A 15,987-nucleotide genomic window follows, 5' to 3' on the forward strand; every position below is an offset into this window, starting at 1 on the left:
TGTCTAAAAATAAAATAATTAAAGTGAAAAAAGAGAAAATAATACCACAATTCTATCATCTTTTTCTTTTTGCTCCATTACTTCCTCTCTTTATCTATCCTTTTTCCTTTTTCATAGCCTTCTTATATATTTTATTACTAATAATTGATTGTGTTACTACTTTGCTTGAGGAACAGAGATTTGTACTTGACCACTTTTGGTTTTGATATCAAATTTTAGAATAGGCCATGACCTGGTTGGTCTTACCTAATTCTACCTTTACTTCTGTCCACACAGATACCGGTTGCATCCCCATAGTGATGCCACTTAAAACCATTTTAACATGTTTGTTAATAATATCTTAATTTTAATCCATGTACATGTTATACAATATGGAGTGGATCCATATCAAAAACAAGACAAGAAAATAAAAGAAAAGAAGAAAAAGAAGATGCCTGTGATCTAATTGGCTTAGTTCAGATTATTATTTTTTTGCTGGACAAAGTTATAGTAAACCATGCTATGTTGGGACATTAATGATTTAAATCATCGATAAACTCTTCTGTTAATGCTACTTTCATCTTAATTGTTTTTTAGTAAACAGCTATGTAAACCAATCACTATATATATGTGCAATCTGAAAGAGCAAAAGATACATTCTTTGGTCAACTTTTGGTGAACATGATCTGCCATAATCCCTTATAGCTGCTTGTAATAATCGATGTTTAAAAGTTCTTATCGCAAAGACTCAGATTTTTTCTTCATTGTTTTAATGGCAATTGCAGCATTTCTTGGCGCCTAAAGATAATCAATTAAGATATCAATCCTTTGATATGGGCTTGCTGTTTGTTTGTAGTTCTTTCTTTGTTTATTTAATAGAGCGTTTCCCGTCAAAAAAAAAAAAAAATCCTTTGCTGTTTAGCATAAATAGATCATATTCGAAGTGCCAGAAGCGGCCAAGTTCATCGCAGATGGTTCAGTTAAGCTTTGCGCATTCAATCCAATCAGCAACCCATCATACTGTGTTTCTTTCCCACATAGAGATAAAGATAAATTGTAGTTGATTAACAATTAATTTTTGAAAACAAAACATTTTCATGTCAATAATATCTAACCTACCTTGCCACTAAACCATTTGATTTGATAGCAAATAATTAGTTAGGTCTCAGTCTTTTCCTTTCTTACTTCAATCTTATTTGTACAAGACCAAACACCAATATTTCGAATGATGTTTTAACCTTATGCTATTTTTTCTGCGAATAGTCAATATCTCCACGAGAATCTTTAGCTGTCCCAAATGGCCACTAACAGAATAAATTTTAGGGTTGACATAAAAAAAACAGCACTGTCAGAATATATTGTCTTGTATTATTTCTACCCTATGATTGATCTATTTTTGTTATTTTTTTTTTTAAAAAAAATATAGTAAAACTGTATATTATCTGATTGGGTGATTCGTTTGATAAAGCAATGCATGTGGTTAACAAGTAAGACATAAGGAGTTTTACATCATAAAAAATGAGTGGCTGGGCGTCAATGTTCAAACAGTTGAAGTGAATTTGAATCAATAGTTTGGAGTATTTATGAACTCTATTTGATTAATAAACCAGAACAATGATAAAAAAAACAAAAAAAAACAAGGACATGTCCTTAAAAAGATTGATTTATTGTGAGGAAAGGTGCCTTTAATGTTTTTTTTTTTGTCAAGTAGGTGCCTTTAATGTTAATTAGAGCATTTAATCTGTATATAACTTTGTGACAAGAGTTCAACATTCATATATCCCACTCTTTACAAAAATTTTGTATGAGATAGGCATACTTTGTGTTGTCTCATTCAAGTGAGCATGAAATTTTCGTAAGTTTTGGAATTAGCTAACTTGTCCAATCAAAATATTGAAAACTCTGCTGTAAACATTGGAATAATAAAACTTGTTACCTAATGCAAGGCTTCCTTAGAATAAGAACTAAAACACAAACTATTGTGCTTATCAAGAAGGTTAAAATGAATGTGCGAGCCAAATTGTGAGCTACTTCATTAGCTCATATGTTAACTTGTTACAATGTGAATTAGAACCTAGATATTTTCTTTTAATTTTGGTCAAATACTAGAAAATAACTCCTATTTCTACTTTTTATTTTAATCAAAACACTTAATTATATTATAACTGAAAAAATTGAAGAAACTAATCAACACTAGCGTCCAGCGACCTTTGTTTATTGTATACTAGTGGTGGAGCAGTGATGCGACCTTTCAAAAGGACCAGGAGTTGAAAGAGGAAGGATTTAATTACCTAATATCACCATTGATGTAGATTGTTGAGAAGCATCGTGACTATAATCATGAATGGGTGTTTAACAAAATCTTTACGAGTGTTTGGAGGGTTATTAGCGACTGTCACAAGAAAAGAATATTAAAGAAAGCAAAATAGGAAAAATGACATTAAAAGTCGATTAATTATTGGGAGGAACAAAATAACATCTAATGAACACCATGCATAAAACAAAAGTTCTAATTCCTTACACAGTACTAATGCTCATTTCAAATATATAGGCTAGGTTCTGTTTCTGTTTCATCAGTTTGTAATTCAGGCAAAACCCTTTACAAAATTAAGATAGCATTCTCATAGGTAAGAATTTAGTTCACAAAATTGCCTCTCTCTCTCTCTCTCTCTCTCTCTATATATATATATATATATATATATATATATATATAACTTTGCTCAGGTGGAGATATCCTCACCTAAGCAAAAGGTACAGATTTCCATATTTGACCCACTTTTCGATCATATTTTCACATGTTAACCGTTCAGTTTTTAGGTCCTAATGTATAGATCATCTCTACAAATTTTCAGCCAAATTGATGATCGTTAAGGCATCTAAAACTACAATTTACACGAACGAACCGAATCTGTCGAACCGGAACCGTTCGTGTTTATAATGGTAAATTGCAGTTTTAGATACCTCAACGATCATCAATTTGGCTGAAAATTTGCAGAAGTGATCTACTCATATATACCTAAAAAATGAACGGTTAAGATGTGAAAATGTGATCCAAAAGTGGGTCAAAACTGGAAATCCGTTCCTTAGCTTATGAACGGATGTCCGCGCCAAGAAGGGCTGATATATATATATATATATATATATATATATATACATACATATTCTTGTACGTGAATAATTGAAGAAAATCTTTTCCAAATATCAAAGCTAAGTAAAATGGTGATCAAAATCAGATTGTGTAATCTGTACCCAAGCTTCTTTCCAAGCTAAAAGATAGTAGGGAGTCAATAAATTGCTTGAAGAAAAGAGAATAAAACAACTAATTTCAATATTATTCGTTTTTTTTTAGTTGTTTTGAATATATTTCAAATGAAGATTATGTTGTTATTCTCCTCAATGTATCTTTCTAAGTTAGGGATCGTATGCCAACGCGGCCATGTTCTGACACCCTTGGCTGGCTTCAATCTTTTGATGGAAGATTGCTCTTTCTGTTCTATGTTGAATTGATTTTTGTCACTTTGTGCGTTGGATATGCATGAGTAGTCATACAATCGACTACAAAATCACTACACAGCAGCAATCCATAGTGGTAAAACAGTGCTCTTGCTATATTTCTATCTTCTTGTATTTTTGATGCAATTATTGCATCTTTTTTCTTATTTAAAATGCTTATACTCTGAGATTTTTTTTCAATTATCAATAAAGTCTAACCTTCTTAAACTCAAAACAAAAGTTAGGAATAAAGTTTGTTTTATTTTATTTTTAAGTAAGGAATAAAGTTTCTTTTATCCTCAGAAAAAATATATGTCAAGTGCACTACTACACTTGATAAAAAAAAAATTAAAAAAAAAGTGTACTACTGCTCACTTCTATGACTCCTATTAAGTGTATTGGGGAACTAATTACCTTTAAATTGTATTACTGCTTAAGGATCTATTTGGATTGAGTGATTTTGATCGAACAAACAATTTATATTAACAACAAGATTAGAGGTTTTTTTTTTTTTTGAATAAGAGTTGATTTCATTAGATAATCAAGCCATAAAACAAGCCAGAGTCTAACAAGAACTTATACAAGTAATCTGGTAAATAAACTAGACAACCCATCTAAGCAAACTAAACTCATTAAAGTCTATGGGACGCTCGCACGAAGCAAGCCTGGCTAAGCAAGAACAACTTCAATTTCTAAGGGAAAATCATTCATCTAGTCTAATTTGCCGGCACATAATTGTGGTACAAATAACAACTACAAGCATCTTAGAAAAACTTATAGAGATTAGCCCTACCTAAAAAAAACTTGCATCCAAATGTCTAATAGCAAAAGAACTAGAATATAGCAGCTAACAACCTCGACAACAGGTTGCACTTCTTGCTTTCCTTTGAAATCTGCTGGCTCGAATTGAGCCCAGGCCTAAAGGCCTAAGCCCAAACCCAAGCTATAGAACTAGAAGCCTAAATCCCTTGCCTGGCCATCACCGGCGGCATTAGCTTTGGCGGTCGGCCCTTCCACCACACCATCTATCTTCAATCAACGAACCACCAACCCAGACTAATTTGGGTAGGAAATCCTCCGATATGCTTGTTGAATTTGATGTCTCTTCGACCACGATCCGCGCAAGTCCTTCAACGTTCAACCGGACAACGATCACCTATTGAGGCGAATCCGGCCTGCCACCTGCCTTTCGACTGGAAAGATCCTCCTCTGATGCACCCAAGCAACCGTCGTCATCAAACTCCGCGATTATAGCCAAATAATCAAAGACTAGATCGAACCCAGAAAAGAACAATCAGAGAGGCCTCCAATCCAGAAACCTCTCGTCACAACCCACGATCCACGCTGAAGCTCGCCCCGTGCCACCTTGCCTGAGGGAAGAGCGTCGCCGCCAGTCGAAACCTAGGTTTCGAATTCAAGGTCACTCCGAGAAGCTCGGAGACAACAACAAGATTAGAGTTATTTAAGAAACGAAATTCCAGATAAAATGACTTGATAAAACTAAGCTTTTTTTTTTTTTTTTGTTGAAAATAACTTGATAAAACTAAGTCGCAAATGATCTCGTATGTATGGTACCAAATATCACGGTAAGTCATCAAAGCATTACAGTAGATACAATTGGCGACAAGGACATCTTTGGGTGCAAGGTTCTAGTTAATTAACAGTTCAAGATATATAGGGCATTAGACCAACTTTTCGATTATATTTTAGCATCTTAACTGTTCAGATTTTAGGTCCAAATGTGTAGATCACTTATGTAAATTTTCAACCAAATTGATTATTGTTAAGGCATTCAAAACGGCGACTTAAGATTATAAGTATGAACGGTTCAAGTTTGACAGATTTGGTTCGTTCATTGGTTTATTCTAGTTTGATACCTTAACAATCACAAATTTGGCTGAAAATTTACATAAATGATCTACACATTAGGACCTAAAATTAAACGGTTGAGATGCCGAAATGTGATCGAAAAGTTGGTTTAATTCCCTATCCCTATAAAAGACCAAAAAAGGGTTCCTTTAATGGAAGGGCCCTACACACACACACGCCTTCTATGCTAAGGAGGACCTTAACTTAGCTTAAGGCGGGTGTCCATATTTTGACTACTTTTCGATCAAATATTCACATCTTAACCGTTCAGTTTTTAGTTATATATGAATAGATCACTTTTGCAAATTTTCAGTCAAATTGATGATCGTTAAGGCATCCAAAATTGCAATTGACACGAACGGTTTAGGTTGGACAGATTCGGTTCGTTCGTGTAAATTGTAGTTTTGGATACCTTAACGATCATCAATTTGACTGAAAATTCACAGTAGTGATATATACATTAGAACCTAAAAACTAACGGTTAAGATGTGAAAATGTGATAAAAAAGTGGTCAAAATATGGAAATTTGTTCCTTAAGCTAAGTTAAGGACCTCTTTAGCAGAGCAAGATTATATATATATATATATATATATATATATATATATTATTCTTTTTCCAATGTTAAACACGTGGCAACATTAGAATCATATGACACACTATATTGCCAGTGTGTAACTAACTAATTTGACATAGTAGTGTACAAAACTTGAATCACTTGATTTTCTTTTGAATCAACTGGTTAATAATAGGAAATGAGAAGAATGGTTGCTCAAATCAAAGATATATTTATATCTAAAACATCCAAGGGGTTGAGATAAATTTTATGGTATTTTTGATTATTAAAACTCTGAAGTTAGGAGTCATTGAATTAGTTCATTGCGTGTGATACACCGCATATAGCTAGCGACTAATATAACAAGAATCTGTTTCAATAATTAGGATTATTATAAAACTTCCTTGCAAGCTGTCCCACTATGGCTGATGATCGATCTGTCTGTCTGAAAATACTAGAAATCAAAATTAGTAACTAGTAAGGCAGGGGCAAATACAGAAACTGTACTAGCTAGCACTTCTTGGGTATACAGGACCATCGCAAAAGTTAAACTATAATGGACAACGGTTAATGTACAACATGCCATTGGGAACAATAAAAAATTAAAATATATAACTAATCTTGGGTTAAAGACACAAAGCTTTAGCATAAATCAAAAGGGATGGGAAAAATGAATATTCAAATGTAGTTGAGAGAGAAAACACCCATTTGCCCACTCACTTGGAATGAAACAAATTCAAAGACATATTGTATTATTGAGAGAGATAGTATTGGTAATTAGAATGGATAGTGAAAAAAGAAAAAAGAAGAAGTGGGGGAAAAGGAGGTGGAGAGTGAGAGTGAGAGTGAGAGTGAGAGTGAGAGTGATATATACATGATTTATCTATGTGTATGTAAAAGCTGCAAGAATTAGGAGGGCTTCGCTTACTTTCCTTGTATGGAGAAGCTGGTGAAGGATAGAAAAAGGAAAGAGGAAAAAGAAGAAGGAACCGTATATTAAAAATGGAAACAAAAAACTTTATCGTGTAGAGTGTTGGAAGCAACAACTGTGGGAATCCTGCTGTCAGAGAAAATATTTATTGGCTCTGGCTTTGGCCCCCCTTGCGTTCTACTAGCTACCCGAGCTAATTAGTGTAGTGCCTTGCATTTGCCCTCTTGGTGTTTGTATGTATCGACTTCTAATCCAACTCTCTCGCTCGACTACTTTAACCTAGATTCTACTTCCAAACACATAACACCATTGATAAAGTAGTACTACTGCTGGAGTTAGACTTGACTGAGTAGCCTAGCTTAGTTTGGTTTCTTCTGTAAATTGCAAAATCTCTCTCTCTCTCTCTCTCTCTCTCTCTCTCTCTCTCTCTCTCTCCGCTTCAATTCTACACGAATTATGCCTCGAACTGCACGCAAAAAACACATTCACGCACACCGCAGCGGCTATGGCTGGGTTGGGTTTTAGTATAAAGGATCATCATGCTCTCTCTGCAGTGTGTCATGTGCTTCACACAGCACTGTTTTATATTTTGCTTTTGCGAATGAAACTGAAACCCTAAAATGAATAAAGTAAGGGTTCTTTTTTAGGGAGTGGTTCTCGAATTTAACATAAGCAAACACGCATGTTGAAGGACTTGTAGTTATTGTTATTCGTTTGTACTAGTCTCATCATCCCCAGTCCCCCATATGCAGACTCTTTCTGGCTTGGATTTCTCCCCTTTTAAGAACATCTTCTAATATTCCATTTCCGCCGCGCTAGCTTAGCTTCCTCTTAATCAGCACGCTCCTGCAACCTCAAAAGAACCCTAATTCTTCCCCTCTATAAATTATTTGTTCTCTTTCACTTGCCTGAATAATTAATGTGCTACATATAAAAACAAAATCAGCTTTTTATTCTTTATTTTTTTTAGGTTAAATAGCCAAATTACCTCCTGACTTTTTCCATGGCTATCGATTTACCCCCTGACATTTGAATTTTGATTATCTACACCCTCACTTTTCTAATTGTTGCCGATTTACACCATATCATTATTTTTTAGACTTTCCATCCAATTTTCTGTTAATTTGGTTAGCACGTGAGGGACTTTTCATCTTTTTAACTATCATCCAAAAAAAAAAAAACAAACAAACCAACACATCGTCAAAGAAATTAAAAAATAAATAAATACAAAACTGTTCTTCGTTAAAAAAGGAAGAAAAAAAAAACTTGTCCTTTGTCGCTTCTTCCTTGTCCATCTCTTCTTCTTCTTCACTCCCTTTATTTCAAGATTGGTCGTTAACTTGCAACTGATCGCTTAGTTAATATTTGCTAGTCACATCAAATGATAGGATGATCATATCACTGAAGTGTAAGGTTTTATGGACTAATCAATATCAGCTAAAGATCACAACAACTTATCACATTTTGGACAGAACGAGTAATTGGACTAAGAGATGTTATTCTAATTGTATTCCTATTACATTGAAGTAATAACTATACCTTATTACATTAAGTGAAGTTGTTCTGTACAAAGTTTAGGAATAAATTTCTATTGCTCTTAGGTTTAGGAAAACTTTTATGGGAAGGAACCTAAACTAAAGCCTCTATATAGGAATACTTGGTCCCTGCTCTAGCTATCGCATTATCAACAGAGAATTCATTATCTATACCCATTGGAGACTTTCACAAAAGATAGCTCAGAGGAGATTCAAACCAAGTGCACCAGCTCTTAAATCCAACCTGTAATCTTCAACAATGGCTACAGCTCCAGGTAAGTCTGTGTTCTTACATTGAGTACAATGTTTATATGCATACATTCAGTTTCATTACTTATATTTGGTATCAGAGCCTTTGTGCTCAATTAAGAATCAGCTAATTTTTGCAAAACCTATTTTGTTTTACACAAAATTTAATTTTCTTTACATAGTCGGAGCCTACAGAAACTAAAAAAAAAAAAAAAAAACATTATAACCAAATACCAAAAAGGGGAGAGCATTCATATTTTTGATCTGGGCTGATACATAAAACTAGGCCCACTATTATTAAGCCTTCGACAAATAGCAAAGTGAAGCAAAATTCTAAACCGTTGTTTCTTCAACGGACAGCCCCAATTCTGGGTATTGCTTTAGATGCCAGGGCTCCTCGATTAAGTCTTCAACAAGAGAATTCCGCCTAAATTTTCTCTACAGCTTGTCGAATTCTTAATCAGGGAACCTTTGCACCTGTTTTGTCTTCGGATTAACATCATCGATCAAAACTTCATAGAATTCTCAAACCCAGGTATGCGGTTCTACTATATGCTCCTGTTTTCGATTATTCTGAAAAAATTTAAATTCAAATAGACTTGTTGAGGCCTATACATGTGATTGTTGGAGGTTGATTGTGTTTTGGTTGAGTTTTGTTTGCTTGTGATTGCTCTTTTGTTTGCTTAATTAAGTCTCCTATTGTTGTTAAAATCTCACAATGAAACCTTATTCATAATACTCGACCAAAACACTTAAAATGTGTTGATTCAGTTTTGGTTTAGGTCTTTTGCAGATAGTACTGTCGATAGCAGTCTCTTGTGAAAGATTTATACTAAAACATTAGTACTGGATTAACATCTTGTGACATCGATTTTAGTAGCTTGACTCCTTGCTCCATACAGAAGGCGTAAATGATTAGAGCTTCTGAGATAAATGTCAGCATATAACAAAGTCTAAAACTTGCCTTAAGAACGTAACATGAACTGTTTTCTTGCCACTCCAGGTGTTAACATGTTCAAGATACCTACAGCTGAGTTTCAGATTTTGGGTATATGATTAATGTAAAATAAGTGTCAAAAGTCTTTTTGCCACTCTAGGTAAAGCATGACACATTCAGCATTCATATAGGCACTTCATTCATTGCCTCTCCAGTTAATTAAATGCCCTGCTTACTAACAAAACTTCTAAAAATTTTCAGCTATGAATATGCTTTTTAATTGCAACCAAATGGAAACACTTAATGGTTCAAACTTTAAGAGATGGAAACAAGAGCTAGAATTGTGTCTAGGATACAATGATTATGAGCATGTCCTGCATGAAGATCCTCCAGCTGAGTTAACACCCACCAGTACTAGGAAAGCAAAAGATAAATATGCTCAGTGGCATAAACATAACAGAATGGCCCTAGTTATCATGAAAAGGTCCATGTCAGAAGCTATCAAGGGAGGTATACCAGATGCAAAACTAGCAAGGGAGTATTTTAAGAACATTGAAGAAAAGTATCAAGTGTCTGACAAGGCTGAAACCGGAGCATTAATGAATGCTCTTACTGGCATGAAGTTTGATGGAGTAGGGAGCATTAGGGAATACATTCTTAAGGGGACAGAAACTGCAGCAAAATTAAAGGCTTTAGGTGTCACTATTGATGATCCCTTTCTAGTTCACCTAATTCTGAATTCCTTACCCTCATAATACTCTCAGCTAGAATGCAGCTACAACACACATAATGAAAAATGGAGTGTGAATGAGTTGATTTCAATGTGTGTTCAAGAAGAAGATAGAATTAAGAAGAGAAAAGGGGTAGCTATTAATCTGGTCAGCAAACCACAATTCAAGAAGAAATCTTTTAAGGCCAAGTATTCTGCACCATCTACCTCAAAAACACAAAATGAAGCAACTCAAGGATCTAACAACTTTAAGAATCAAAAGTCAAGCTCAATTAAGTGTTTCTTCTGCCGTAAGCCAGGGCATGTTAAGAAAGATTGCAGAGGTTTTAAGGATTGGATGAGTAAGAAAGGTAATAATTTTGATTTTCAAAATAAAACTGTTTTTCATTTAGAATAAAAAACTGTCAGTGTGTCTAGTAGATCTTGGTGGTTTGATACTGCATCTCCAATTCATGTTATTACATCTATGCAGGGTTTTCTAAGAAAGAGGATTCCAAACAAGGATGAAGCTAGGATTAGCTCGGGGAATGGGAACAGAGTAGCTATCAAGGCCGTAGGAGTCGTTAGACTTGTTTTTACTACTAGTTTTTCTTTGGATTTAGAAAAGGGATTTTGTCCATTTACCCCATTTCTAGGGATTTTTTTCCCACTTACCCCATTAAGTTTTTTTAATTCTCTCTTACCCAATACACTCTAAGGGAGTCTTCCCTAATACCTTTTTTTTTGTTTTTAATTTTTTTTTAATACCATTTTACCCTCACCCCCTTGTTACTTAGAGAGAGAGAGAAAAAAAATAGAAGAGAGAGAAACCATGGGAGACTTCGCCGGAGCCCGTCACCGGCCGCCGGAATCCGGTCACCGGCCGCCGGAATCCGGTCACCGGCCACCGGATTCCGGCCAACGTTCGCCGGATTCCGGCCAACTTTCGCCGGAAACCGGTCACCGGTCGCCGGATTTCGGTCACCTACTGCCGCCCACCGGAATTTGCTGAAAATCTCACCGGAAAGTTTTTTTGCCCCCAATAGACATCTATTGCCCCCTAGTAGATGGGCAATAAACCTCTATTGCCCCCCAATAGACGTCTATTGCCCCCCAATAGACGTCTATTGCCCAATAGACGTCTATTGCCCCCTAATAGACGTCTATTACCCTCCAATAGACGACTATCAGCCATGTATTGCCCCCCAATAGACGACCATCAGCCATGTATTGCCCCCCAATAGACGTCTATTACCCCCCAATAGGACTTTCAGTTGCTAAAATGAGAACTAATCTCCAAAAATTTAGACAAATAAAACTTTGATTACAGAAAAAAACAAGGAGATTACATAAATTCAAAACGTCTATTGCCCCCCAATAGCCGTCTATTGCCCTCCAATAGATGTGTAATAGACGTCAATTAGAGAGCAATAGACATTCAAAACTTTTTTTTTCCTTTTTCCTTTTTCCTTTCCTTCTGTCCTGTTACTTAAAAAAAAAAAAAAAAAATAGAAATTGATTTGGGCACCCAGAGAAAAGCTCTGGGCACCCAATCACCTTTCTCCTCTGCCACAGCCTGGGTCGAGCACCGGCGGCGTCCAGGAGGCCATCGAAGACGTCATGTGGTCGTCGTTGTCAGCGCCGGCCGAGCTTGGGCGAGCTGCAGCAGAATCCGAGCAAAAGTCGACCAGCACCGGCGAGGCAGTTGGACGCGGTCGAGCTCCCCGGCGAGTTGCACGGAATCTGGGCGTTGCAGCAGTTGGACGCGGTCGTTGTCAGAGCGACAACGGTTGGACGCTATTGAGCTCACCTGCGAGTTGCAGCAGAACCTGGGCGAGAGGTCGAACCTCGCCGGAGTTGGAGATCCGGGAGCGATGAGAGAGAGAGAGAGACGGAGAGAGAGCAGATCGGAGAGGAATGAGAGAGAGAGAGAGAGAGAGAGAGAGAGAGCAGGTCGGAGAGCGATGAGAGGGAGAGAGAGAGAGAGAGAGAGAGCAAACGGAGAGGGATGAGAGCGAGAGAGTTCAGATCGTGGAGAGAGGAGAGAGACATAGAGGCACGATGTAAATTCATTAATTAGCTTAGGGCAAAATTGTCATTTTGTTTTAAAATGGGCAAGTGAGAACAAAAATCTCTTGCTGGGGTAAGTGGGATAATTTTCCCTCATTTTGGGGCTTTGGGTCAAGGACCCTTTAGAAAATGTATTTTGTATTCCTTTTATGCAAAGAAACCTGATTTCAGGCTCTCTTTTAGTCAAAAACAATGGCTGTACTTTTACAGGCAATAATAAAGGTTTAGATTTCTTCAAAAATTCTGATTTTATTGGTGATGCTTCTTTAATTGATGGTTATTGGCATATGAATTGCAGGAATTCTATTGAAGTGTTCTTGACCGAAAAATCTGTTGGTTTTAAAAGACCTAGACTGAATGAAAAATCTGCTTTTCTTTGGCATAAACGTTTGGGTCATATTTCAGAAGAAAGGCTAAAAATCTTAATCAAACAAAACATTTTACCTTCTTTAGACTTTTTTGATTTCAGTGTTTGCATAGAATGTCTTAAGGGTAAAACCATCAATCTTAGGAAGAAAGGGTTAATTAGAAGTCGAGAGTTATTAGAACTTATTCACACTGACATTTGTGGTCCTTTTACTCATAAAACCATATGTGGAAATCAATACTTCATTACTTTTATTGATGATTTTTCAAGATACTGTCAAATTTTTCTTATTACTGAAAAATCAAAGGCTCTGGAAGTTTTTAAAATTTTTAAAGCAGAGGCAGAGAAACAGCTGAACAAGGTTATTAAGGTTGTTAGATCAGATAGAGGTGGAGAGTTCTATGGCAGGTACACTGAATCAGGGAAAAACAAGGGTCCCTTCGCTCGCTATCTTCAAGAAAGTGGAATCAAGGCTCAATACACCACACCAGGAACCCCACAGCAGAATGGAGTCGCAGAGAGAAGGAATAGGACTTTGATAAATATGGTGAGAATATGATCTGTAAGTCTGGTTTGCTGAGATATTTATGGGGGGAAGCACTGAAGACAGCTAACTACATCTGTAATAGAACCCCTAGCAAATCAGTTGAGAATAAAACACCTTTTGAGTTATGGTTCAACAAGAAACCTAGTCTGCATCACTTTCATGTATGGGGCTGCAAAGCAGAAGCAAGGATTTACAACCCTCAACAACAAAAATTAGATTCTAGAATCTCAAGTGTTTATTTTATTGATTACTTGAACAAATCTAAAGGGTACAGGTTTTATAGTCCTCATGGAAGTACAAGAATATTAGAAACCAATAGAGCTGTTTTTGTTGGAGAATTAGATGGTTCAGACATTGCCGATATCAGTGAATTTGATGAAACTGATACTAATGATACTTTTGAGTGGTTAGTTTACAGCAGTGATAAAGGAATAAGCAATGAAGTGATGGATCAGATTGAAGTACCAGCTATGCATAATATTGTGCCTCCAGCAGAAACACATGCAGTTCAACATGATGATATTCAACCACAATTTGAACCAAATGAAGCTGCACAACAACAAGAACCTCATGATGAGCCTCATCGACATGATGAAAATGTTCAGCAGCCTCAGGAAGTAGAACCACAATAGCAACAACAAGAACCAATACAATTGAGAAGATCTCAAAGGGAAAGAAGATCAGCCATTCCAGATTGTTACGAAACAACATTTCTGACAGAGACAGATTTTGATCTTGGAGAAGAAGAAGATCCAGTTACTTATTCGCAGGCACTACAATCAACATATGCAAATAAATGGATAGAGGCCATAGAGTCAGAATTAAAGTCAATGGAAATAAACAAAGTGTGGGAATTGGTTGATAAACCAGAAGGATACAAACCAGTGGGATACAAATGGGTATTCAAGATCAAGAAAGATTCAAGAGGTAATATAGAAAGGCACAAGGCAAGGTTGGTTGCCAAAGGATTCACTCAAAAGGAAGGGATTGACTACACAGAAATATTCTCACCAGTGTCAACTAAAGATGCCTTCAGGATATTAATGGCCTTAGTAGCTCACTTTGATCTTGAGCTGCATCAAATGGACGTCAAGATGACTTTTCTGAATGGAAATCTTGATGAAGAGATATACATGGTGCAGCCTAAGGGTTTTATTGCTGAAGGACAAATTGACAAGGTATGTAAACTTAAGAAATCCATTTATGGTTTAAAGCAGGCTTCTAGACAATGGTACCTTAAGTTTGATTCAGTGATTACTTCATTTGGATTTGAGGAAAATAGGTTAGATGAATGCATATATATGAAGATCAGTGGGAGCAAGTTTATTTTCTTAATCTTATATGTTGATGATATCTTGTTGGCAAGTAGTGATGTGAATATGTTAAAAGAAACAAAGAATTTTCTTTTGAAGAATTTTGATATGAAGGATATGGGTGAAGCTGCATTTGTACTTGGTATAGAAATCAAGAGAGACAGAGAAAGAAAAGCGTTGGGATTGTGTCAAAGAAACTAAATTGACAGAGTACTTAAGAGGTTTGCAGTGGAAACATGTAAAGCAGGTGAGTCACCAATGTCAAAGGGGATAAGCCACACTCAGGGCAATGTCCCAAAAACTCACTAGAAAAGAAAGAGATGGACAAAAGACCATATGCTAGACTGGTTGGGAGCTTAATGTATGCTCAAGTATGCACAAGACCAGATATTGCTTTCTCAGTTGGTGTGTTGGCAAGGTATCAATCTAATCCGAGGAATGAGCATTGGGTTGCAGGCAAAAAGGTACTCAGGTACTTACAGAAAACAAAAGATTACATGCTAATATACAGAAGATCGAGTTGAAAATCTGGACCTGATTGGATATACAGATTCTGACTACAAAGGATGCATTGATATTTGAAATCTACTTCAGGGTATATTTATGTATTGGCAGGGGGTGCAATCTCTTGGAGAAGTGTTAAACAATCTCTGACAGCTACATCGACCATGCAGGCTGAATATGTCGCTCTTCATGATGCCATAGGTCAAGCTTTGTGGCTTAGGAACTTCATGATTGAAATAAAGGTAGTGGATTCAGTAGAAAGGCCATTGAAGCTTTATTGTGATAATGCAGCTGCAGTGTTCTTTGCTAAGAACAATAGAAGATCCACAGCTTCAAGGAATATAGATGTGAAGTACTATGCTGTTAGAGAGAGTGTGAGAAACAATGAAATTGAGATAATCAAAATAGGCACCCTGGCTCAGCTTGCAGATCCTCTCACAAAGGCCATTGCAGTAGCGCCTTTTCAGGTACATGTCAAGAACATAGGTATCTTAGAAAATCTTGACTCGGTTGAATGAGTGGGAGTTAATTTTGAACTCAATATGTTTGATGTAATATGTGAATCACGTTTTAGAGCTGAAAATTTTAGTTTGTTTTAAGTAAAATTAATTTTTAAGGTTTGTGCGTTCAAAGTTCTAGCCATCATAATTTTCTGAGTACATTAAGCTTGAAAGTTCAGAATTTTTCAAGGATATTAAACATCAGTTGCAGATTTGCATAACTATGATGATTCAGTTAGAACTTGAATTTTCTTTTGTAATATCAGTAAGCCAAATTTTATGCATTCTGATTCTATTATTGAATCCTACAATAAGGACCTTATTTGTGCTATTATATTTTACATTCATAAGCACATATGAGTATTTTTTGTATACATGATATTGCTCCTGTGATATGTGGTTGCCGCATCATGGTAATGAGGTGCTGGTGTT

The 15,987-nt window shown here is 36.1% G+C and overlaps 1 protein-coding gene across 1 annotated transcript; it reads left to right on the plus strand.

Moving 5' to 3' along the window:
* The first annotated feature begins 9,835 nt into the window (after nucleotides 1–9,835).
* On the plus strand, nucleotides 9,836–10,300 carry LOC112169948. The gene has a single exon (XM_024307072.1). The coding sequence runs from the start codon at nucleotides 9,836–9,838 to the stop codon at nucleotides 10,298–10,300; it is 465 nt and encodes a 154-aa protein (XP_024162840.1).
* The last annotated feature ends 5,687 nt before the right edge of the window (nucleotides 10,301–15,987 follow it).

This window comes from Rosa chinensis, chromosome 1, assembly GCF_002994745.2.
Source record: "Rosa chinensis cultivar Old Blush chromosome 1, RchiOBHm-V2, whole genome shotgun sequence".
NCBI classification, from domain to species: Eukaryota; Viridiplantae; Streptophyta; class Magnoliopsida; order Rosales; family Rosaceae; genus Rosa; species Rosa chinensis.

Excerpts from the sequence above, each read along its gene's own strand:
- LOC112169948 (XM_024307072.1), top strand. The coding sequence starts at position 9,836 with ATGGAAACACTTAATGGTTCAAACTTTAAGAGATGGAAACAAGAGCTA.